Raw genomic sequence first — 23,367 nt, 5'->3', positions numbered from 1 at the left:
ATTGTTCTCGTAAATTATTCACCTAATATTCAATTCATTACAATACAACTTTATTTATCTCTGTAAGGGCAACTGTATCCAGCAGCTTCACAGGTACACAATAAATAGAAAAAGAAAGAAAGAGCATTCATGGATTATAGTTTGAGGTTCATATATTAACATATTGTATGCATCATTGCTTAAAGTCAATTTAATCACTAAAAGGAAAAGTGTGCAGCTCGCACAGCGCCGCTCCTGATCCTCTGCTTCCACACCCTCCTCCTCGCCATATGTTGTAGTTTTTTATTTTTATTTTTTTAATTTATTTATTTTTTCTTGGAACATCACAGTTTTGTGTAACTGCAAGAGATGTCTTTGTTTTAAAAATAACTAAACACGAAAATGAATCTCTGAGTGCCTGTGTTTTTCACTTGGGGTTGCCTGTTCCAGCGTCCTTTAGCTGGCGTAACAGGTGACATAAGCGACCGAACAGGCCATATAGTCTTTATCATAGAGTCAAGCAGCTACAAATGGATCAAATGGATCAAATGGTTTTTTGTTTGGGTTTTTTTTTCTGAGGCTAATCCCCAAATAACCGGGGTACAATAAATTAGACATTTGTTTGGCGACTGCATTTTACAAATCCTGCCACCTGTTTTCAGCGCTTATTTCGCCTTCCTGATTTCGTCCAATGGGAATGAACGGCAGGACTGGAGGCGGAGAAAAGAGGGAGAGAAGTTGGAGGAGAGAGTGAGAGACAGACACGGGGAGACAGTCAGCTGTAGATTGAGTGGAAGTCGGTGGAGTCACATATTAAATCACAGACTTCACTGCTCATCTGAGGACTGTTACTTGACGTCCAGCTTTGCGTTTTGTTTTGTTTTTTGAGTTTTTTTTTTTTTTGTTGCCCATCCTTTTTTTTTTTTTCTTCTTTTTTTTTTTTTTGCCGGTTTATGTTGCTGCACATTTTTAACGTGCAGCCACAGGTTGACCGATTTAAACAAAGCACCATGGACTATTCCTCTTCATCTCGTGTCGATTGTCACTGACAGGATCGAAATGGGCACCATCCTTAGATTACTGATGACAGAAGGAGAAATAAACTGATCATATCAAGTGAGCGGAGACGGAGGCAACATCTGTGGGAAGCGACGCACAATTTCGGCAGACAAGCGAGGACCTGTGGAGGAGCTGTATGAAAGGAGGCGAAAGGATGGTGGGATGGCCGTGACAACATGAAAAAGAAAAAGTGTGGTGGTCTATTTTCATCCAGCCAGTGATTCAACACAACTAACCTGGGGGACAGGGACTGAGAGAGAAGAGGTAGGAGGTAGGTAGAGAAACAGACAGGGAGGAGGGGGCCGTGAAGGTGTCTGGTTATATCATACTGAAAGTAGGTTATTGTTTTGGATCAATCAAATGCAACAAAATGCAGCCAACTTATGGTTAACTAGTCACAGTACTTCCCTTGCTATCAAAATTGACTCATGTGGAATTATTATCCTTTAGTCTCTGAGCCTGATCTCATTTCCATGGTGTAAAGCCAGAGGATTTGTACCATCCTCCAGGCTAACAACAGTGTAACACAGATGACATTTTATGGCATAGACTGCTGGAAGCGCTGTGGGATGTGAGAGAAGGAGAGGACACTGGGAAACAGAAAGACAGAGAGAGAGAGAGCGCTGAGAGAGGCTGACTGGGCAGCTGACTCAAATGTGACTCAAGGAATAACATATTCCCCAATTACGACCACTTTTCTTCACTCTGCTGCCCCTCTTTGTCACACATCTTCAGCCTTTGGAGTTCAGTCTTTCCCCTGAATTTGTTCTAACTAACCATTGTCCGGCACAATTCTCATCCACTCCTCCCTCCATCCTCTCTGGCGTTGTCTGTCCTGTCTTCATTGATACCGTCAAGATGAAGAGTACGTATTTTGTATAGTTTTTCTCTTTACAGTTCTTCTCTTCTCTTTTTTGTGTTTGTCTGTAGACAGGTGCGTGGCCACAGCCGTGACCATGGAGCCTCCCCCCTCTCTAAGCTTGGCTCTGCTAGGAGGGAGCGAGGATGAGGACCAACGCTTCCTCTTTCCCCTGGGCATTATATCCCATCCCTCCACCACTGGCAATCAGCCAGGATCAAACCACTCCAACCACATGGGAGGATCAAGCCTCGACCGTCTAAATGGCAGCACCCCGTCCCCGTCCCCTGCCACGCCCAACTTACCTCCAACATCGCTCCCCAAGTTACCCCTGTCCTCCTCTGGAGCCCAGCCTCTGCCCCCACCCATCCCCAACGCCCTGCACCCCACCAGCACCCCACTGTCCTCCTGCTTGGGCTCGCAGCACAGCCTGAGCGGGGACAACTCCCCGGTCTACAACGCCCTCTTTTACTCCTCCCACTCACCCTCCATGGAGCGGGAGAGGGACAGAGAGCGTGACAGGGACAGGGAGAGAGAGAGGGGCTGCAAACACAGACAGGCCAGCCCTCTGGTTCACCGTAGGGACAGTAACCCCTTCACGGAGATCGCCATGAGCTCCTGTAAGTACACAGGCGGGGTCATGAAGCCCCTGAGCCGCCTCAGCGCCTCCCGCAGAAACCTCATCGAATCAGACAGCAGCAGTGAAACCAAAGAGGGTGGCGTTTCAGCTGTTGCCGGGGCAACGGCCGCTGGGGGGCATGACAGACAGCGAGAAGCCCTACCTACCTCTTCGGTGGCCCAGTCCTCTACCAATCAACCCCCAATCCAGAGCCCTCCAGAGATTGTGATTTCATCCAAAGAAGACTCGCCGTACCTCAGAGGAGGGTATGACATCACTGACTCCACATCCAACCAGATGTCCATCTACCACCAGAACCACGCGCTGGTGGAGAGCAGGCGGGCGCAGCCGGGGAGGGGCAGCAGGCAAGGAGGGGTCGGGGCGGTGGGCACCGGGCCTAGGGGCAGCACCTCCAAGGCCCCTAAACGGAAGAACCAAAACATTGGCTATAAACTGGGGCATCGCAGGGCATTGTTCGAAAAGAGGAAGAGGCTGAGTGACTATGCCCTCATCTTCGGAATGTTTGGCATCGTCGTCATGGTTATTGAGACGGAGCTGTCATGGGGCGTGTACACAAAGGTGAGGGGATGGGCCGGTGATACTTAACGATCACTTTAACGATCACTAGCCATAGTTAGTACTACTCCTGGGAAAACGGGGGTATAATGTCTTCTGTGGCTCTGGGAGGAGAAAAATATCCTAATGATGTCATACTGATGTCATCAGGGTTATCTTGACTTGGGTGTGACTACAAATCTAGAACAGAAAGCCAGAGTTACAAACTGGGGGTGTGGCATTTCAAAGACGTACATTTACCAGGCAGGGAGGGTCTAATGAAACACACTATCAAGTTGCATAATGGGAAACGTAGGATCCTGTGTTTGGCCCTTACTGGGAGCTAAAAGTCAGGATATCTCTGTCTCTGCCATTTCAATTTTGACCATTCTGCTTTTCATCGTCTCTCACAAGGCCTCCAACTTTATGAAGGTGAAATAGTAATTTGATGGAGTGCCTCTTTAAAGTAGCTCCATTCCTTTCAAGTCTCCCCAAAAAGAAGCTACGTGTGTTGGTGCTTAGCTGGAATCTCAGTCTAACCTTGGCTCTTTTTAAACATTTTGATAGTAGCCATCGATGACTGACAGGAAATGTAGGGGGAGGGTCAAAGAAAGGGGATGCCATGTAACAAAGGTCACCAGCTAGATACGTTAATAGTATGCATATTAACCCAGATCACAAGGGCACCCAAACTTTGAGTATTTTGGATGGGTAGGTGGCCAGATAATTGGCATCAGCTTTCACCAGTTAATCACCTAATTCATGATTGGCACTCCCCACTCAGTCTGACCAGAACCATGCCAATGTTGTTGGAGGGTTATGTACTGTAATGACCAGGCTTGACAGTTGCTGCTTCTGGGTGATGTAATGCAAGGATGCAGAGGACATGGGGGGGGGGGCAGATTATCAGTAGGAGGCCAGGATCTCATTTGTCTGTGTAATGGGGAGTGTAATAAGCTGAATCGGCCCCTGGCTGCTATTGTCTGTTTATTTTGGTCGTGTGTGTGCATGTGTGTGTATGTGTCACAGGGTCCCGCAAAGCCTAGGTGCATGTTGTTCTCACCTTCCTTATGCAGAGATACTTCTATCCCCCGGTTCATCCTTACTTTCGGTCTGACACATCACAGAGAGCTGGTTTTCCTTAGTTAATAAGGTGGAAACATTACTTCCACTTATGCAGCTTGTCATATATGGATCACTGATCATGTGAAGGAGGATGTGGGATCATGTGAGTGCACAGATTTACAGGTAGCCTATTAGAACAGGCCAGCTGGGTGTGTCTCTCCTCTCTATCTCCCCCCTCTCTGTTTCTCTTTCAGTCCGTTTGTGGTCTCCAGTTGATACTTGGTCTCTCTGTTCTTGTCATAGAGAGATCTCCCTGTTCTGTTTTGCTCGCTGTGCCTTGGCTTAGTTTCTCCTTTGCTTCTGTCTCCCACTCATTACTTTATGAAAATCACTGTTTTAGAGGCAGTCGGTCTCTTTTTATTAATGAAAATTCATGGTTTGAATTTCTTTCTCTCAGTCTCTCTTTTCTTCCTTTCAGTCGGCCTATTCTCCTCCCCGAAGGAGACAGCCGACTCTTTCTCTGTCTGTCTCCTTTCTATTTCAACTCTGCGCCCGTCTCTTTGTACTGCTTTCTTTTTTCCTGTCTTTAATTTTTCCCCTCACTTTCTCTCTCCCTCTGCTCCTCTGCTCCTCCAGTGGGCGTCAAACTGGGGGAGTGTGATCGGAAGAGAGAAGCGGCTGGGCGAGAAATGAGAGGCTGTAGAAGGAGAGAAAAAGGAAAGGCGATAATGAAAAGCCTGATTTAGGTTCTTAAGCTACAACCAATAAAGTCCTCATCTGAATAAGGCGGCAATGTCTATCAATAAGAATTGATGGACAACTGTGAATTTGAGCAGGGAAGCCACTCTGTTTGCCGGTGCTCTTAGCTACTATATTGATTAATCTATGTTCATTAAGATATCCAGTTAATAACAGGATGTCAGAGTTGAGGAAGAAGAGTATGTAAAATATCTTTGGACCTCATAGTCTCCTTTCGGGGTTGTACATTTTTAAAGAAAGGTTGAATCCAGAGAGTTAAGTACGCTTCAGCAAATTCATTTTTAAATGCCAAGTGCCAAGTTATATTTTGTCCTTTTTTTTTTTTTTTTTTTTTTTTTTATGGTTGCGGATTTGGTTTGACTCCAGCGGATACTGGCGTTCCATCAGACAGTTCAAGCCCTCACTTAGATAATTGAGGTGGAAAGAAGCCCGCTGGTTGTTGTGAAAAATGGTTAGAGATCATGAGGATGAAAGAGAGAACGGAAAAGGAGATGAATGGGAGGACAGCAAAGGGAGAAGTGGAAAGGTCCATGCAGTGCTTTAAACCACTGTAAGGGGGGAAGCCTTGAATGATTTTTTTTCTATTGATTATTGATAATCACTCACCCACACATGCACTTTCCACCCCCCTACGCACATGCCGTACAAACGCGCACATTGAAAATGGATGCTGACTTTCAGAGGTGCTATATCGTGTGCTAAGTATTGACAGCCGTCACTGAGAGGTGGAGTGAGCGCTCATGAGGAAATGTGATAGGTACAGATCATTTTTCATCACTGAAAATATATACAGTATGCATGTGTATATATATATAAATATCCTGTTAACAGCTTCATGAGACGTTGTGTCTTTGACAAGAGCTGTAAACTCAATGTCACTGTTTACTGCCAATGTATGAATGTCTACCAAGCGCTCCTGCACTCTTTTTTAGCAGGTCCAGCTGCTCTGTGTTGCTCCCAAAAATAGAGATGAAGAATAAGAATGGAACTAAACAGGGTGGGTTGGATGGTGCATGTGTGCATTTGTGAGTATGTTAGCAGGGATGAAAAGAGCGAGGTTAACAGAGGAGGACATGGTGTTCGTGACTGTGGATATAGTGAGTAAGCATATGTATATTCATGTGCAGAAACAGATTTCAGACCCTGTCAGCACATAGTGTAGCTACAGCTGAGATATCCCGGTAATTGTATCATAGCATCTCCCTTCAGTTATTACCAAGTCATGTTCCAGATAAACACTAAGGCCACATCTGAGATCATGAGGTTATGTTTTTGTTGCACAGAAAAACTATTCTCATGTTCAGCATGTAGAGTATATTCAGCACTTTAGTAAATCCCTGTACTGTAAACGTACAATCACAGTTATTGAGCCAAGACAGATTATGCAGAGAGAATACTGGATGATGAAATAATTCATGAATGTGAAATAATTTAATTTGGTCTCAGGCAGAATTGTGAGTTTTCACACAAGAGCCATCCAACACAAAAGCAAAAGTGAGGGTTTCAAATTTCTACCATAACTTTTCTTGCGACATGTTTTGAGAGTTTGTTAGAGATACTGTACATCTTTGCTGTCAAAACACTGTACTGTATTTTATCTACATGTTCTGTGGCACGTCTTCATGGTCAGTGTCACTTGTTCACTGCCTCTGACCCAGGACCTTGACACTTTAAATGGCAGAAAGGGGACAGCTTACCTTAAAAACACTTTTATGAGCTTCTATTATTGATTTTATTAAGAACCAGGTTAAAGGAGAGGGGGTCCGACATCTGTCTGACGTGTGTCTCTATCTGAGAATAACTGAGGCCCTGAGACACCTGGGACCTTAGCATGCGGCATGTCACTGTCAGATCAATAGATCATTTCACAAAGGCCCACTTGGCTCCTCGGGGCCCCGGCTTCACGCCACGTATCAGGCCTGCGATGGAACATGGCTATTCTGAGGGAATGCACAGCTGTTGTCAACTTCACCTGTCAAACTGTCAATAGACACACTTGACACCTCACCATACAGATGGGTGTTATGTGTTAGAGAGATCGAGGGATGGGGTATCATGTGTTAGCATGTAACCACTTACTGTCAGTTTCTTACCACCAGCATTGGATGACTTCACAGATTAGCAACAGGGTTCGCTTTCATTCTCCCTCTCCTTCCTTACTTCCTTCTTCTCACTTATGAGGAGTGTTTACTGGCAAATCTTAAATACGTCTTCGTTTCCCCAAAGGGGTCATTGCCATCTCAGCAGGCTTACAACATCTCTCTCATTCCATCAACACTACCTTCGCCTCTCCATCACAGCCCTCACCCCCCCCTGCCTATGACATTTCTTGCAGACATTTACTGGGAGACCTTTCTCTGCTAGGCCACTTACAGTGGCTGCGTGCTGCTTTTCAGACAGTATATGAGGATCATCAGGGAATTAAATGCACCAACTGCCACCATATTCTCTAAAGGAGCTATCAGCCATCTCAGCACTTCTGCGCTGCTCTCCCCCTCCTCTCCTCCTCCACCTCCTCTTCCTTTCCTTTCCTCCACTCCACTCCACGCTCCCTTCATCTTCTAGATCACAGGCTTCTAAGGGACGGTAGCTCCCACAGGTCTTGCTACTAACAGGTACAAATATGCTCATTTCTTTCAGTATAACAAGGCTGGGCTACCTCTGTCTGCTAGTGTGAGTGTGTTGGTACACATGGGTGTGTTAGGACTTGCATCATCCAGCTGTAACGTAAACATTCACGTCACTGACTGAGTTGTCTCCTTTGTGTATACACACCTATGGAGTGTGTGTCTTTATGGATTCAGTTCATTCATATTAGTACCCATGGATGCACCTGCTAGTGTGTGTGTGTGTTTGTGTGTTCACATCCCCCTTTGTCTGGATTAAATTGAGTGTGTAGGGCTGTAATGGTGTGTGTCAAAGTGCAGTTGTGTGTGTGTGTGTGTGTGTGTGTGTGTGTGTGTGTGTGTGTGTGTGTGTGTTTATCCTGGTAAGGTGACATCGCACCTCTGTCTATTGCCTGTTTCCCTGGAGACTGATTGCAAGAAGGAATCACTCTGACAGGGAGAGACCCCCAAGGCTAACACATTACAACACACTCACACACATACATACACACACATTCATATTCATTACCAACACGTGTAGTGAGCGACTTATCACTGCAAGTGTAATGGGTTCGTAGGCGACATCTATTTGCTCTCACATTTGTGTCAATAAGGGTGAGGTGAGGGCAAATGGGGAAAACCCCTTTTCTTTTTGTGGTGTGTGTGTGTGTGTGTATGTGTTTGTGTCCGCCTGCTGATTGAACTAAAGAAGCTCAAAAAGCTCATTATCTCCACATGCTGTCCACTGAACCATTGATCAATACACACTAATCACACACTTAATGCACAGCTGGACAAAAGGAAAAACACTTCCTCACACGCATAACACATGCACACACATGCAAGCGTTACAGTATATGCCAGGGATACTATCCAACAACAACTTAACTTATGGTTGTACAAACTTCACTGTAGCTAAAAAATAACAAACAACCAACCAAATTGATTTGATTATTATTCATCAGCTTTTATTTTTTTATTTATTTTGGAAGGTGTATTTTTGAACTTCGGACAGAGCCAAGCTTCCAGTCTTAATGCTAAATTTAAGCTAATCCCCTGATGACTGTAGCTCAAATGTCAGTACTTCAAAGTTGATTCTTACTGTATTCATGTGGCTGCCAAGGTCTGTGTTCTGTATTTTTCATCATGTGCCCATGTTCCTGAAGGTTCATGTGGACTGTGCGCCCTGTAACTGACTGATTGACTTACTGAAAGGGTTTGTTTTGTTTTTAAAAGAAGGTTTGCAAGACAATCTGTCACTATCCACACCTTTATAATTAGTTTTTAAGGGAGTACAGAGATACGCAGATGACTTGTTTTCTATTTGTTCAGCTAAATACAGCAAACAAAGGAGCTCTTCTTCTTGCTGTCAGGAGGTTGCTATCTCATTTAGTGCCACTGATTGTAGCGGTTGAAGTACGAACAAATGTCACTGTTGCTGTTTTTGTCTAAAGTTTAATACTGGTACATTCATTTAGAACAGCAAACACCTGCAGCACAGGTGTCCCAATCTTAGAAATTAATGGACCTCTGCCAGCCAATCAGCACTGAGGATTGTCAGTGGTCATGGTATGAAAAAAAAAACTGAAATGAACAGACGGCAAGCATGTACACACACATCACCGTCACAGTCGAGTCATTTGATATGAAGGTAGAGTTAGTGAAGTGGAAAGAGGCAGAAACAAAATGCTCTTGACAATGTAATGGGCAGAACTGAAGGAAAAAAAAACTAAACGGCCAACAGACGGCTGAAGGTAAACACGGTGAGCGAGGTGAGAGGGAAGAGAGTGAGAGGAAGTTAACTCGGAGCAAATCACATTTCAACTCTTAAGTGTGACTGTGTATTTAGACAGATTCGCTGCTGAAACCCAAGTCTGCAATTCTCTAATTAGCACATCATTGTTGGCTTCGTGTGCACCTAGGGCTGAACAATTCGGGAAAGTAATCTAACTGCGATTTTTTTTAACCAATAATGCAATTGCGATTTAATATGCAATTATTTTTTAGATAAGTTCCTTATCTTCTGTATTATTCAACAAACACAAGCAACAAATCATTCTTTATTATGACTAACACAATATTAGATAGATTAAACATAAACTGTTCTTTCCTGTAGGTCGGGCCGATATGTCAGGATGAAATTAGATGATGCATGAATTCATATGACTGACATATTTTTATTTAACTACTTCAATCACAGTAGTATATTGACTGATTTGTTTCACTTACCACCTTGTAAGCATGTAAAATTGTCCGTCGTTATGCAGACATGGTTCTCTTCATGGAGATCCTAGCTGGCAAGCCCCCTCCCTTCAGCCAGCTGCAATGTTTTCCCCCGTGTGGTCGTCAGGGAAGTAGGCAGTTTGAAAGCAGCGAGCTTTTAGGTCGAAGTCTTCCTTAATGAAATGCACTGTAAGACTCTGATAGGGCTCCGCTGTACGGCTTGACCACGTGTCAGTTGTAGTAGCGAAAAACTCTGTTGTTTTCAGCTCTGCTGCGACTCTCTGCTTGTATTTTTTATGTAGCTCCGGTATGAGAACCTGGCTAAAATATGTGCGGGAGGGCATGCTGTTCCGCTTTTCCAGTGTATTTATCAAAGTCGTAAACCCAGGCTTGGTCACCGTGCTGAGAGGCATCATACCTTTCCCTATGAACTCTGTTGTTGCCTGAGTAATCTCCCCATGCCGTTTTGAATTACGTTCATATGGAGTTATGCTTTCAAACATTTCGGTCAGTGATCCTTGTCAGGTGGTATATGGCTTACCTGACACACTGGTGGTCGGCATTTTAGCCATGTAACTATCGTACATGGCTTTGAGGGTGTTTTTTAAAATGCTGACACAGGTTAGTAGAGTTGCCCCGTGAGGTAGCGACGGTAGCAAGGCAGGTTCTGCACAACACCTGACGCTGTGCAGAATCTTCTTTTTTAAAGCCACACAACCGACGTACTGCTCCTCTTTGACACTAAAGTTAAAGGTCATTGTACAACAGGTCAAAGTGTAGCAGGCCAAGTTTTTGATCCCTTTTAGCCGACTGCTTTACTCTCTCTTGCATGTCACATGACCAGAGCAGCCTTTGCAGTTAGAAAATCTTATTTTATCGTATTGCGATATTATCGCAAATGCAATTAATCATTCACCCCTATGTGCACCTAGTTTGCTTCAGTGAAATGAGATGTTAGCAGAGGAGAGGAGGACCAAGACAGGAAGAGAGAGCGCAAGCAAATAAAGACCAAAAGACAGCGAGAGCTTTGGGCAAGCTGATAGAGAAAATCATTGGAGAGTCAAAGCTAGATGGTATTTTCTCAGTGTTGTGCAGTGGCCCATAACCACACTGATATGAGCAACAAATGAACAACACTCACTTAATGCTCTCCGTGTGTGAGTTTTTCTGTATGTGTGTGCAATTGTGTGTGTTATATAAATGGTAGAAAGGGCACTCAGTCTCATATTGAATCTTTGTCTATTTTGATAATTATGGGGAAAATGCATACTCAACGGAGAAATGGGCAAGTGAGGATTAACAAACTTGACTGCGTGTGTGTTTCTGAGTGTTTGTGTGATGTTGAATTAACAACATTAAGGCATCTACAGAGACCCTAAATAGACACAATAACACACTAACACACTCTATTTTCCACGAGGCTGACTTGCAATATATATTCATGAACCCAAAATGTAATGTAGCTTCTGCTTAATAACGTCATGAAAGAAAGGCTGAGTAATACATGCCTAAACTCAGAGTGCACACTCAGAACAAGAGAGTGTTTGGCAATGAATTCTTAACAGCATCCTACTTAACAGCTGAAATATCTGACTTGAGATGCTGCAGTCTTAAGCTGGCTCAACTCTTTTGAAGAGGGCAGCAGGCTGTTGTGTTCATATGTGACCTTGGTGATCCTGAAAATGAATGCTCCTCATTTTCTTGTTTTTTTCTTTTCTTTTGTGTGCGTGTGTGTGTGTGTGTGTGTGTGTGTGTGTGTGTGTGTGTGTGTGTCTGTGTGTTTGCAATATATTCTGCAATTCCAGAGTCCTTGAGCTGATGTAGACAAATGAATGAATTTAGCAAGTGTGGCTTTCAGAAACCAAAGCACTGAGCACAGCTAGTTGTATTTCTAAGGCTTAGAACATTAGTCAAATGAAATGTTTTGTTTGACTACCGATTCCTGACATTTTGTATCTGTAAACAGAATTTCTTTTTTTCCCAAGGTTTTACAAGTTTTTTAAACAGAATAGTGACACTAAAATACTCTGTTGAAAATGTAATGAATGAAACCTGGTGAACTCTGACAGCTATTGACATTAGACAGCCAATAGCTGTCTAATACTTATTCATGCCTCTCATTGTTTATAGATTGGCATATACAGGACACAGAAAGAAATACCTCATTCTGAAACCTATAAGTTTTTATTGGTTCTTTCTCCTCTCTTTTCCTCAAAATTAAAGGATAAGTGTAGAAGTTTGGTTTTTGTAAACACATACACTGAAAAGAACAGAACTAACAATGAATTGATCCTACTACCAAGCATTACCCGTTTGACCAGATCCTGATATAGCCGCTTCCTCTGTGTGACAGAGCTCCATTATCCATCCAAAAACTGTTAAAAACACATTAATAAGCCACACCGTTTCCCTGGGTTCCCTCATACCTCCATCCAACTGCAAATATTTACCAGAGCACCAAACACATAATAATTCATAATATAGTCCTCATCAAATTTATTCTTTGAATTTGTTGACAGTTAGCAAACTAAACAACAACACCGGCTTTATCCTTTAATGTTATGTGCAGGAATACTGTGACCCTGATGACTGTGCATTATATATTAACCACATCAATTGATTAATTACAATTGGTTTCATATTATTATCGTTTCGATACTTTATTAACTTAATGTTGTAATTCTGTTTCCCTATATTTGGAGTTTTATGACTGCTGCTTCTGTGTATGAGTTTCACCCATGGTTAGGCAAGTTTCTCCAGTGAGGGTAACCTGCCTGTGTGTGTTGTTGCTATGGTTACCTGCAGTTTAACATACCCTGTGCGCCGATTTAAAATGGTGATTAAACTGTTAACCAGAGCCACAAATGAGTTGTCCTAATGTTGAATTTTAATGGACATCTGTCAGCCAAACAGAAATAAATATATCTTGGCTGTGGGTTAGTTCAAGTACTCTGCATGATATGTGATCACAGGAATTGTTCTTATTTACTCCTTTTTACTTTCTGAAATGGATCACTTGAGAGCAAAACAATCAATCAAAACACACTTTTCTCTTTTGATATTCCATCTGCATTTGTGTAGATTAGTTGTTCCCATCCTGTGGGCCTTGACCCACTGGTGGGCCGCGAATGTATTGCAAGTGGGCCAACAAATCATTTGCACAACAGTAAAATTCTAGTGAAAAAATGTATTCATAAAAATAAATAAATAAATAATGTCAAAGAAAAAAGAAAAATGGAGCTTCCTACTTTTCCCCTGCTTTCAGTTCAGGCCAGAATGTTCCATCATAATAATAAATAAAATAATAAAATAAAACGCTCTGAGAAAACATTATTCGGCCTCCGCATTGTTATGGGTTCAGATGTGGGCCGCAAACATTTTTGAGATTTTCAAATGGGCCATGATTTGTTTGGGAACCACTGGTGTAGATTAATGTAGATCAGACGTGTGCAGTTGTGTAGATGTGCTAATATACAAATGTGATTGTACGTATGTGTGTTCACATGTATGGTTACTCTAGTAAGCATTGCTGTAGTCTGCGTGTGAGGTGAGGGGGTTAAAGAAGCCATTCAAGTGCTATGAGTTGTATTGATCGGAAGTTCCCCAGTGCATTGATTATAAACCCTATGAAACCAGACAAGCAGAGGTTTTAAAGCTTGACTGCAGACGGGTGGCATACTACTATTCTACTTCTGTTCAGCCTTTGAAAGTCTCTTTTGTAAATGTTAGTTCTTATTGTTTATGCTGAGGCAGTGCCGCCACGGTGCACATGGCATTTCAGCGGAGGGACGTAGGACATTGTGTGACATCTGGGACATCTGACAAGTTAAACCAGACTTTTAATCTTGACAATCAAGACCTTTTTAAGATTGTGTTATCCTCTCTAAGTGTTTTTCATCACTTTCCTCTGAATATTAAACTAATTACCAAAGCAGAGTCAATCTGAAATATGTTTTATGTTGGTGCTGAATGATTCTAATGGTGTGTGTGTCCATTTTCTCTCTACAGAGCTCCATGTATTCTCTGGCCCTGAAGTGTCTGATCAGCCTGTCCACAGTCATATTGCTGGGCCTCATCATAGCCTACCATGCACGGGAGGTTCAGGTAAAATACAAACACATGCCTCCACCCTCCATTATATATGTGGACACAAAGTAAATCACATGCAGGTGTGTGATATTTTGGCAGCTTTGGTAGTTTAGCTTTACTGAGAAGAGGATCAATACCACTCTAATGTCTGTGCTTGAAGTATGGAGCTAGAGCTGGTAGACGATTAGCTCAGCTTGTCTTGAAGACTGGAAGAAGAGGAAAACCGATAACCTTGCCATGCCCAAAGGTAACAAACTCCATCTACTAGCACCGGAAAAGACCATATTATATCTCTTTTGTTTAATCTGTAGAAAAAGTTATAGTATAAAACAATCAAAAGTATAAAAGTGTCAACACAAGAAAAATTTATGGTTTTACAAATAGTTATGGTATTGATCTTCTTATCTCACTCTTGGCAAGATAGAGCATTCCCCAAAATAGCCACCAATCTTTTAAAGGATCTATTTGGAAGTTTTGCTATTGCTACATGGCTAACAATAGCATTACCAGCTATTTACCTACCAGTCTTGCCAAGAGCTTCATCCATCGTTGGCTGGGTTTCAGAAATTGACGAGACAGTTAGCATGCTAACCTTAGTAGAAGAAGTGATTGAAATAGAAACAAAGCAAGAGTTTGATGCTGAACTCGTAACGTTTCTTCTAGACAGATAAGTAAGCTGTTCATGCTGATGTCATTGTGTGTAGCAGTAGCAGAACTTTAATGCCTTTTGTTTAGGAGTGTTTTTCTATTTATATATCTATTTCTATTTTTTCTAATATAAACAAAAGCACATCTGAGCTCCGTCCATAGTGTACACATTATGTGGTCGTCCCTCAGGGTCTGGAGATAGACCAGGGGACCCAGGTGTGTGTCGGCTCCCGCCAATTAATGACATTAATGAGAGTCTTAGTGGGATCAACGAAAGAGTCAGCATGGCTTTGGATCCAGTAGATACGCACTGAATGTTAAATACACACTCAATAACAATCCTGTCATTCAATAGATGCACAGAGAACATACATAAACATGCAAACGTCACACACACAACGCACGTAAACATACACAGACCCAACCTCTTGTGAGGCTGAAACAATCAATCAGAAATGCTTTCATGCTTCATGATATCTGTTTTGCTGTTTGTCATTTCACTAATATAATGGTACCATGGTCATTTAGCCGGGGTTTTCATTGGAAGCCATTTGCAATCGATGCACATTGACTATTTATGGGAGCCTTGCGGGAATCAGTCCCGATGAGTGCCCCCACACCAGCTATTACTCCCAACAGCTAAACCACAGAGCCGCACTCATCCATCTAACAACATATTAGGTTGAAGCTGTGACTTTTTTTTTTTTTTTTTTTTCATTATATCACAGCTTGGATGTCGCTGGAAATGTCTATTAAAGTTCCTGCGGGTCTGTGATGGGGATTCTGATGCATACTGCTCTGAGGTTCAGACTCTCCTTCTGTGGATCAATAACTAGATGGGCATTGCTTATTCACCGTCATACACAGGGACTGATAGACTGGTAATCACTCTGCAATAGGCAGCCACTGTGTATTAAGAGACGGGAGGAAAGGGAGCCGACTCAATGCTTGTATATGAGGTGCACGTATGTGTTTGGATATATGGTTAAGCATTCATTGATAAAAGAACCCTCGTTCCTGCTCACAAGTTTGATGTCACATTCACATACGGAGTCAGTCATCCACCCACACACACTGTGGCTGCTGCACGTGACAGGCACACTAATACCGACAGGAGAAGAAGAGATTGAGAGTAGCTACTGTAAGGCCGACAGAGAGAGAGAGAGAGATAAAATGGTCTTTTGTTAATCTCTTTGAGAAATAATTCCTTTTGATTAAATGAAGTTAGGAGTTTGGGGAGGGTGCAGTGAAGGTACGGGTGGGAATCGCAGCAGGGTGAGGGAGGTGAATTTGGGATTTAACCCAAAATCCCTTTGATAATAACGTGAGTGAGGATGGTGATAATTTATTTGAATTTTTACACTACAGCAGCTTACCGCTTTAAAGGATAATTCTGGTGTATTACAGCATCAGTCTCATTTTCATTGTTTTGGCCATCATTTCTGCTGTAACATTGCACATTGTACATTGTGATCAGATGGTCCGACAGGTTTTAAAAAGCCAACAGTTCACCCAGATAATCTAAACCAGTTTAGTAGGAGGTAAGACCAAATGGGCACTTCTGAACTGATGGTAATACGTCCTCATTGCACAGAAAAACTGTGTCCACACAACTAAAGTAAGTTGGACAAACTGCAAGTTTAATCATTTAGAGTTCCCTCTCTTTTTCTCTTCCAAATAAGTTTAGCTGATCTGGGGATTGGGTTGAACCTGTTTAATCATGTGACTGCTTGTTCTTTTTGCCCAAGTACTCTTTTCTTTTAATATTGACAACTTTCCATAATTAACAATTAACCTGAGGTGCACAATGTTACTATGGACAATAGCAGCTAAACTCCATTATGTTCACCAGCTAGTGGCTAACTGTATCTGTCTGCTGTTTGGTGCTGGGCAGCTTTTATCACTATAAACAGCTGCCTGCTGCAGCTGCAAACAATGCTGATGAGGTGAGAGTGAACCAAAACAGTAAAGTTAATGAAATATTGATCGTGTGAAGCTGGAGTCAGGACGTGTTTAGCCTAGCTTAGCAAGAAGACTGAAAGCAACAGTAAACAGCTCGCCTGGCTCTGTCCAAATTCAAAATTACATCAACCAACAACTCTAAAGGTAACTAATTAACACAGTGTAGATAAACAGAAATGTAAAAAGAACAGTTTGTGGTTGTAGGGGCAGTTACAGCTGAGCGCAGTAACCGTGTGCAGCATCTTAAACTCTTAGATAGTTCTGTGCATGCAAAAGAGCTTTCATGTATGTAGGCTACACCTGAAACCATACATGTTTCATTACATGCATGTTAATTTTATTATTCACTACCTGCCTGCCGGCGCCAACCCTATTTGCCTATATATACATGTTCAGCATAACAAATGCCACTTTGTCTCTGTTTTTTATTGTTGGATGCTTCACCCACACACACACAAACACACACTCATGAAAAGTAATGTCGTGCGAAATGAAAGGCATTGTTCAATAAAGATCTCATTCTCAGATTATGACACACTCTGCTGGAGCATTTTGCCCAGCATGTAACAGGATATTACACGCATGTACACACACAAAACACACATACACACACACATGCGCGTGCGTATATATAAGCTACATTTGTACAGAAGGTCGAAGAGGCAGAGTCGCCGCAGATCAGAACGATGTTATCGAGTTTAGCTGACATTTATACCACCTCTCTCTCCCTCTCCCGCTTTCACTGATCTCCATTTCTCTCTCCCCTCATGTCTTTTATCTCACAGTAGTTTTTGTTTACCACCATCAGCGTGCTTCTCTTTTTCTTTCTTTTTTCTTTCTGTCTTTCCTTCTTCTCCTGCTTCTCTGTCATTATCAGATTAGATCTGTCGCCCTTCTCCTCCACTGGGCATCAATTCAATTTTATTGTTGAGTTTCACATCCTTTCTTCCTGACTCGTCTCCTCCCTTGTTACTCAGCATTCAACTTCTCACCTACTCACCCTTCTCCGGTTGTACTTTAACACTCGCCTGCATTTCTCTTCTTCTAAAAACCCTTGCACTATTTTTTCCCCCCTTTTATCTTGTCCCCTTTTCACACAGTGTTTCTCTGCTATAGTCCTCTCTTGCATCTTTCTTCTCTGCCCTCCTGTTTTGGATGTTTCTCTCCTTTTCCTCCTCTCTCCACTGTCTCTACTAATCTGTCAGGGGACAGCCCAACCCAGTTGTTCTCAGCGTGAAACAAGGAAAAAAATCAATGCAGTGCAATTCATCAGTAATCATCACGGATCACAAATATCTCTCTTATTCAATGCCATCAAATAAAAGAATTTGAGTTCCTGTTAAGTACAGACAGTTATTAGATAATTACTGTCTGTAAATGGGAACATGTGTTTCAATGGTTTGTGCATTCATGTCTTTCCAGCGTTACAGTGAAAAGTGACAGGATAAAGAGCCGGGGAGCTGACATGAGAAATGTTTGATTTGAAGTGAGAACATTGCAGTTTTGTGTTGTGCTTAGTCAGCTGAGCCACTTTGACACCCCCTGGGTTTGTTTCTTTCATTTTTAATCCAGCAAACTGAAAGTTAAAATCTCAGCCAAAAAGCAAAATGAATGCAAACTTTAATGAAAAGGCTGTGTTGTTGTAACTTTGATTTTCATTAGTTTATTGTATGTTTAGATTAAATCAGTGGAGCACAAATTAGCACACTGCAAAATTCTCCTATTGCAGTGAGATATTTGCTGTTAAAATACCCATATGTTTGAGTTTCATCACTCATGTTCTGACATTTTTCTGGACGGCTTCTGATTCCTCACTAAGTTTGTTACGTTTCCCATGTTCTCAGTCGTTTGTGCTTCTCACAGAAAACACTTTGTCATATCAAAGTACAAAAAGCACAGGTGTAAATAAAGAAAAGAATGATGGTTGAAATCATTTAGCTACTTCAGTTTCAGGGTCCTTTTGATTTTCATGCTGACTCACTGTGTGACTGACACACTGTCATGGCTGACTGGGACACTTGAATAGAACAGAGCCATTGTGTATGTTATTTGTAACACCAGTGCTTTGCCTGCTATCATAAGGCAAATGGCTGCTGTGAAAAAGGCCATTGAATTTCAAGAATCTCCCAAAACCTAAACTAAATGCAGATTTTACTGTTTACTGTTGTGGCATGGATTGATTCCAGGCCCTTTACGACCACATGAACAGTATAATAGCCAGTAGTCACAGAGAGATTACTGTCAACTACAAAAGAAATCTAGATTTCATGGATAAGATGGATAAGGATCATATAAACACCAACAAGAAGAACAACTTATATTACAATAATGTGCTGCAGGGATGACGTTTAATGTCCCCGACAACCTGCATAGTTTCATATAGCAACTTGTTAGCAACCAGCCTTTTTTAAGACACATAAAAATGTAAAGAAATCACAACTGGGATATTTACTGATGTATTTAATGTTGTAGAATGAAATATGACAATGTCTTGACCTTTTGTTAACCACAGACCTTATTTCAACCAAAAACCCATTAAAAAAAACCCATATTCGGGATGAGGGAACCTGAAGTGCTAAAATGCTAGCTAATTTCTGGGTTTTAGGACTCATTCCTGCAGCACTCTATTAAGACTGGATTAACTGGAATAGTGCTACCATGGTAACAATACCATATTCCTGCTGAACTGTGGCAAATCATTTAGCATTACACATACCTTAGGGATCCATTTGAGATTTTTTTTGCATGCATAATACTTAGGCAAAGACAATTAACATCTTTACAGGAATCTTTTGGCAGAAAACTTTTTTATGCCTGCTGCTTGGGCCCCCAGGCACCAGCCTCATCATTGAGCTGAGCACTGAATAAGAGTGAAATAGACTGAAAGCACAAAGTGATCAGGGCTTGGCTTGCAACATCAACATAATTCATGCTTGAATCGACAATTGAAATGATTGGATTGACTGCCCAATCTGTGCAACTGCACACCATTAGTCTGAGTTAACATTGCACCCAACCCAACTGACTGAGATTGGTCATGAATAATGGAGACTGAAATATTGAAATCTCATTGGTTTAGCCAATGATGAATCAAAAAAATTACCCTAAAGACAGTAGTTATTATGAATCACAGTTTCTAAATGGCCTCTTGGCAAATCAGAAGGACCAATGATTCACAGGGCAAAAACCAGGCTGCATGTTTGCGAGGTGAATAGAACATAACAGAATATTTCAGCAGCTTTGCACCTTTTCTTTCATGTGTTTCATGTAGTGTCCAGGGACGTCTATGCATGTTCATGCATCTGAAGTCCTGGTCTGTTGCATGACTCACTAATCTGCCAGCTCACCAGGGCCCTTTTCTTTCCTTTGCACACACACAGACACACAGAGAAACTTTTACATACCTGACAACAAAAAGTACTCTAAAACAAAAGGATTCATTTTAGCTGATAAACTTGCAAGAAATCCAGACTTGAAAGGCAAAAATTGAATTGTTGTTTAAATTAATCAAATAGAAACTCTAAGAGAGTGTGTGAGAAAGAGATATTTCTCCAGTCCATTTGTGCACTTAAAGCATTAGCAAACTGTGTTATTCAGTTACATTTGGAGGATTTTAGAAGTAATCATTGATCAAGAAGATCCCTCGCAGCCACTCAAATGCAGGCAAAATGGCTTTAGGAAAATAAAGTGAGCAGTCGTCTTCCATGAAGGGTTGTCTTCCCTCCTTTAAAGTGAGCCTGCAGTCCTGAGACGTGCAATGCTTGGTCATTTCATGATGACATGTTCTGCAGATTCTGCATAATGTACATCTGCCCCGGGAAATATAATGGAAGAGGAAATGAGAGTGACATAAACAACAGCGGCCTCACTGTAGATGTGAAAGAACCATTTTACCCACTTATTTCCAAGAAATGTTCATTTATTCGATGCCATTTGTGTCTCACTAGCCTCTGTCCATTTTTAGTGACAATCTGTCTTTTATATTTGCACTGAGCAAAAGAAATTCCTGGTCTCAAGACACCACCGGTGGAATCCTCTGTTCACTCTCTCACAGTTGCTGTTTTTAGAATTTTTTAGTGGCAAAATAGGCAACACTGCTCATGCACACGCCACAACCGTGAACCTTTCTTCATCTCTCGCACTTTCCAGCACTTCCTTTCCACTTCCACGACACCCTCTATCCCCTTTCTTTCCTGTCTCGACGGTGTAGAAACAGCCACAGGGGTGTTCCCTCGGAGCTGCAGTTACAGTCAAGGAAAGCGTGTTATCCTCTCTGCATATTCACATATATATGGGTGTGTGTGTGTGTGTGTGTGTGTGTGTGTGTGGTTCACCCCAGTTATTTTCTGCCAGTGACAGGGACTTCCATGCTGTAGGACCCAGACATTTCCCATAGGTGTGTAAAAGTAGTTCAGTGTTCACTCTGTCACCATCTCCTTCAGTGATTAGCACTGTCCTCATGCCAGACTGAGGTTTAATCTTTTTCCCTCCCATTTTTTCTATTTTTTCTTTCTTTTTTTTTTACGTCTGTGCTGCATTTGTCAAGGCCGTCTGGATGCGTGTGCATGTGTAAGCGTGCATGTGTGCAAAAATCTCCCTGCATGTCTCGTTTGCTCGCTTGGCAGAGTCTGGCCAGCGCTGCGTCTGGTTCCGTGATGAGAGACATCTGCAATCAGGGACTTAACACGATTACAAAGCTACGACAGCCAGGGGGACTAGAAGGGGTTGAGGCATGGATGGATGGATGGATGGCTGAGGAGGAAAGATGGAGGGGTGACAAACTCCTCCAGCAGGTTGCCAATGTAGCAGCAGGTGCAGGTGGGGTGGGTGGGGTGCTTCAGGTGGAGAGTGTCCTGTCAGACCTCACATATTCACCTGTGAAGAGACTTCAGCCTATATTTGGCACTGTCATTTTCACACATCTCTCCTTTTTTTCTCCCTGTTTGTATCCCTTGTTCTCCCGCCGGCCTGCTGTTTGTTTTTTCCCTCTGAGTTTGCCCTCCTTATGTCCTGTCTGCTTTCTCTTCCATTCCCTTGTCCCTTGCCCTCCGCCCTGTGATGCCACATTTTGTTCAAATTAAGAAAATAACAGAGGGCACAATTTTCTTTTTCCGTGATCTTACTCATGTTTCCCTATGGGCTTGTTCTTTATGTCTGAGTTTATTTAGCTTTGATGTTCCCTGACCTTACTCACTGTTTCTCTCTTTATACAGTTGACGGGGTGTGTCTCTCTCTCTTTCTCTCACACAAACACAAACATAAACACAAACACACACACACATAGACAATCCCTACCTACTTTGCCTCTTCCCAACACCCCCCCTCCTCCCCACTCATTCCCTCCCTCTGTCCTGGTCATGCAGGGGCAGTGGCACTCACTCACTCCCATTGACAGATTACTTTCCTAATGGAATTTAATTATTTATCCCTTCCTCATGGCGATTTAGCCAGGAAAAGACCGACAGCAGGAGCGCGAGGGAGGACAGGACAGGAGGGGAGGGCGGAGGGAAGAGGAAGGGAGAGACGCTCATTTCCTCCAGTGGCAAGAAACTGGATCACCTCCGTTTTGATTTGGGGAGATGTCATTCAGAGAGAGAGAAGGAAGGGGAGTGAGGGATGTTAGAAGGAGGAAAAACAGAGAGGTAGACGGAGGCACGGCTGATGGAGCGACTCTGTCACACACACACACACACACACACACACACACACACACACACACACACACTGGGAGAAATGAATGAACGATTTGCAGACAAAAAGCGTTGTCCTGAAAGTGTGAATGAATATACATGAAGTTTGGTTGCCCTACTCTCTGGCTCAAACAAACACACACACACACACACACATACAAATTTGTTTTTGTCTCTTAGGAGGACATTGCATTGAGCTGCATTAATTCCCTGGAGACCTAGTCTAACTTCGACCATAACCATAGATGCCTAACTCTAATCCTAACTCTAATTTAAACTGAAAAATTAGTATTAGTCCTGAATTTCAATGGTTTACCTTCTGGCAACCAGCTTTTTGTCCTCAAATGAGAGGTCATTCCCGTAATGTGACAGTGCGAATACATTTTTGTCCCCAAACTGTGAGCGCATATACACTCCCACACACATAAACCTTTACACGTCTCTGCAGAGAACATGAGTGTTAGACGACCTGTGTTTCCTCTCTGTAGCTCTTCACTTGCTGTCACACACACACCTCTCCGTCTTTTTTCCTGTATCTTCTTTCTCTTTCTTCTTGCCTCGTCTCTAGCTGCTTTTCTCCCGTTTTGACTCTCTCGCTCTCCCCCTCTCTCCATCTCTCTCCATCTCTCTCTCTCTCTCTCTCTCTCTCTCTCTCTTGCTCTCTCGCTGGGGATCCTAATTAAGCTTGGCTGCTCTTTGATGTTGTCGCCTTGGCAACAGTCACCATGATGAGGCTGGGTCTGCACACTCTCTCTCAAACTCACTCAGGCATACACAAATACACACAAGTACAGTACACACACACACACACACACACTGAAATCATTAAAGAGTACAGCCAGTGTTTGACCCTTGGTTCAAATGATAGCTTACACAATGACTCAGGCATGTGCGTAGGCTACATACTGTATGTGTGTGTACACATGTTGTTTGCATGTGTACACACATGTTAAAACAGCAGAACAAGGGAAACACATACATCCTGCTGAGCTAGGTATAGATAATGATGAACTATGTACGGTGTGTGTCCATAGGTGGCTGAGGAAGTGGCAGAGTGTCAGTCCTCCTTCATCATGCGGTGACCATTTGGCCACGACCCCTGAGTGGCAGACTATCATGCTTGCTTGTTCTGATGTTTGACCTGTTATTGTATTTATGTTTTCTTAAATAAATGTTTGTGTGGGCTAAAAGCCCTTGAGATGAATCATGTGGTAAAGAGCAATTGTTAGTGCTGCCTGTTACTGGAGGCAGTAC

General features: G+C 42.5%; 1 protein-coding gene across 2 annotated transcripts in view; it reads left to right on the top strand.

Moving 5' to 3' along the window:
* Positions 1 to 750: 750 nt before the first annotated feature.
* kcnn3 (potassium intermediate/small conductance calcium-activated channel, subfamily N, member 3) overlaps positions 751 to 23,367 on the top strand; it is a 44,420-nt gene continuing 21,803 nt past the window's right edge. Inside the window, exons 1-3 of one of the 2 annotated variants that reach the window (XM_056381601.1) lie at positions 751 to 1,302; positions 1,969 to 3,095; positions 13,733 to 13,828. In XM_056381601.1, coding sequence (XP_056237576.1) covers positions 1,995 to 3,095; positions 13,733 to 13,828 — 1,197 coding nt within the window. In that variant the 5' untranslated portion in view covers positions 751 to 1,302; positions 1,969 to 1,994. Of the gene's footprint in view, positions 1,310 to 1,968; positions 3,096 to 13,732; positions 13,829 to 23,367 lie in introns of both variants that reach the window. The other variant, XM_056381600.1, reaches the window with a different exon arrangement.

The sequence above is a fragment of the Seriola aureovittata genome, chromosome 7, assembly GCF_021018895.1.
Source record: "Seriola aureovittata isolate HTS-2021-v1 ecotype China chromosome 7, ASM2101889v1, whole genome shotgun sequence".
NCBI lineage: Eukaryota > Metazoa > Chordata > Actinopteri > Carangiformes > Carangidae > Seriola > Seriola aureovittata.
This window is presented reverse-complemented; position numbering and strand designations above follow the sequence as displayed.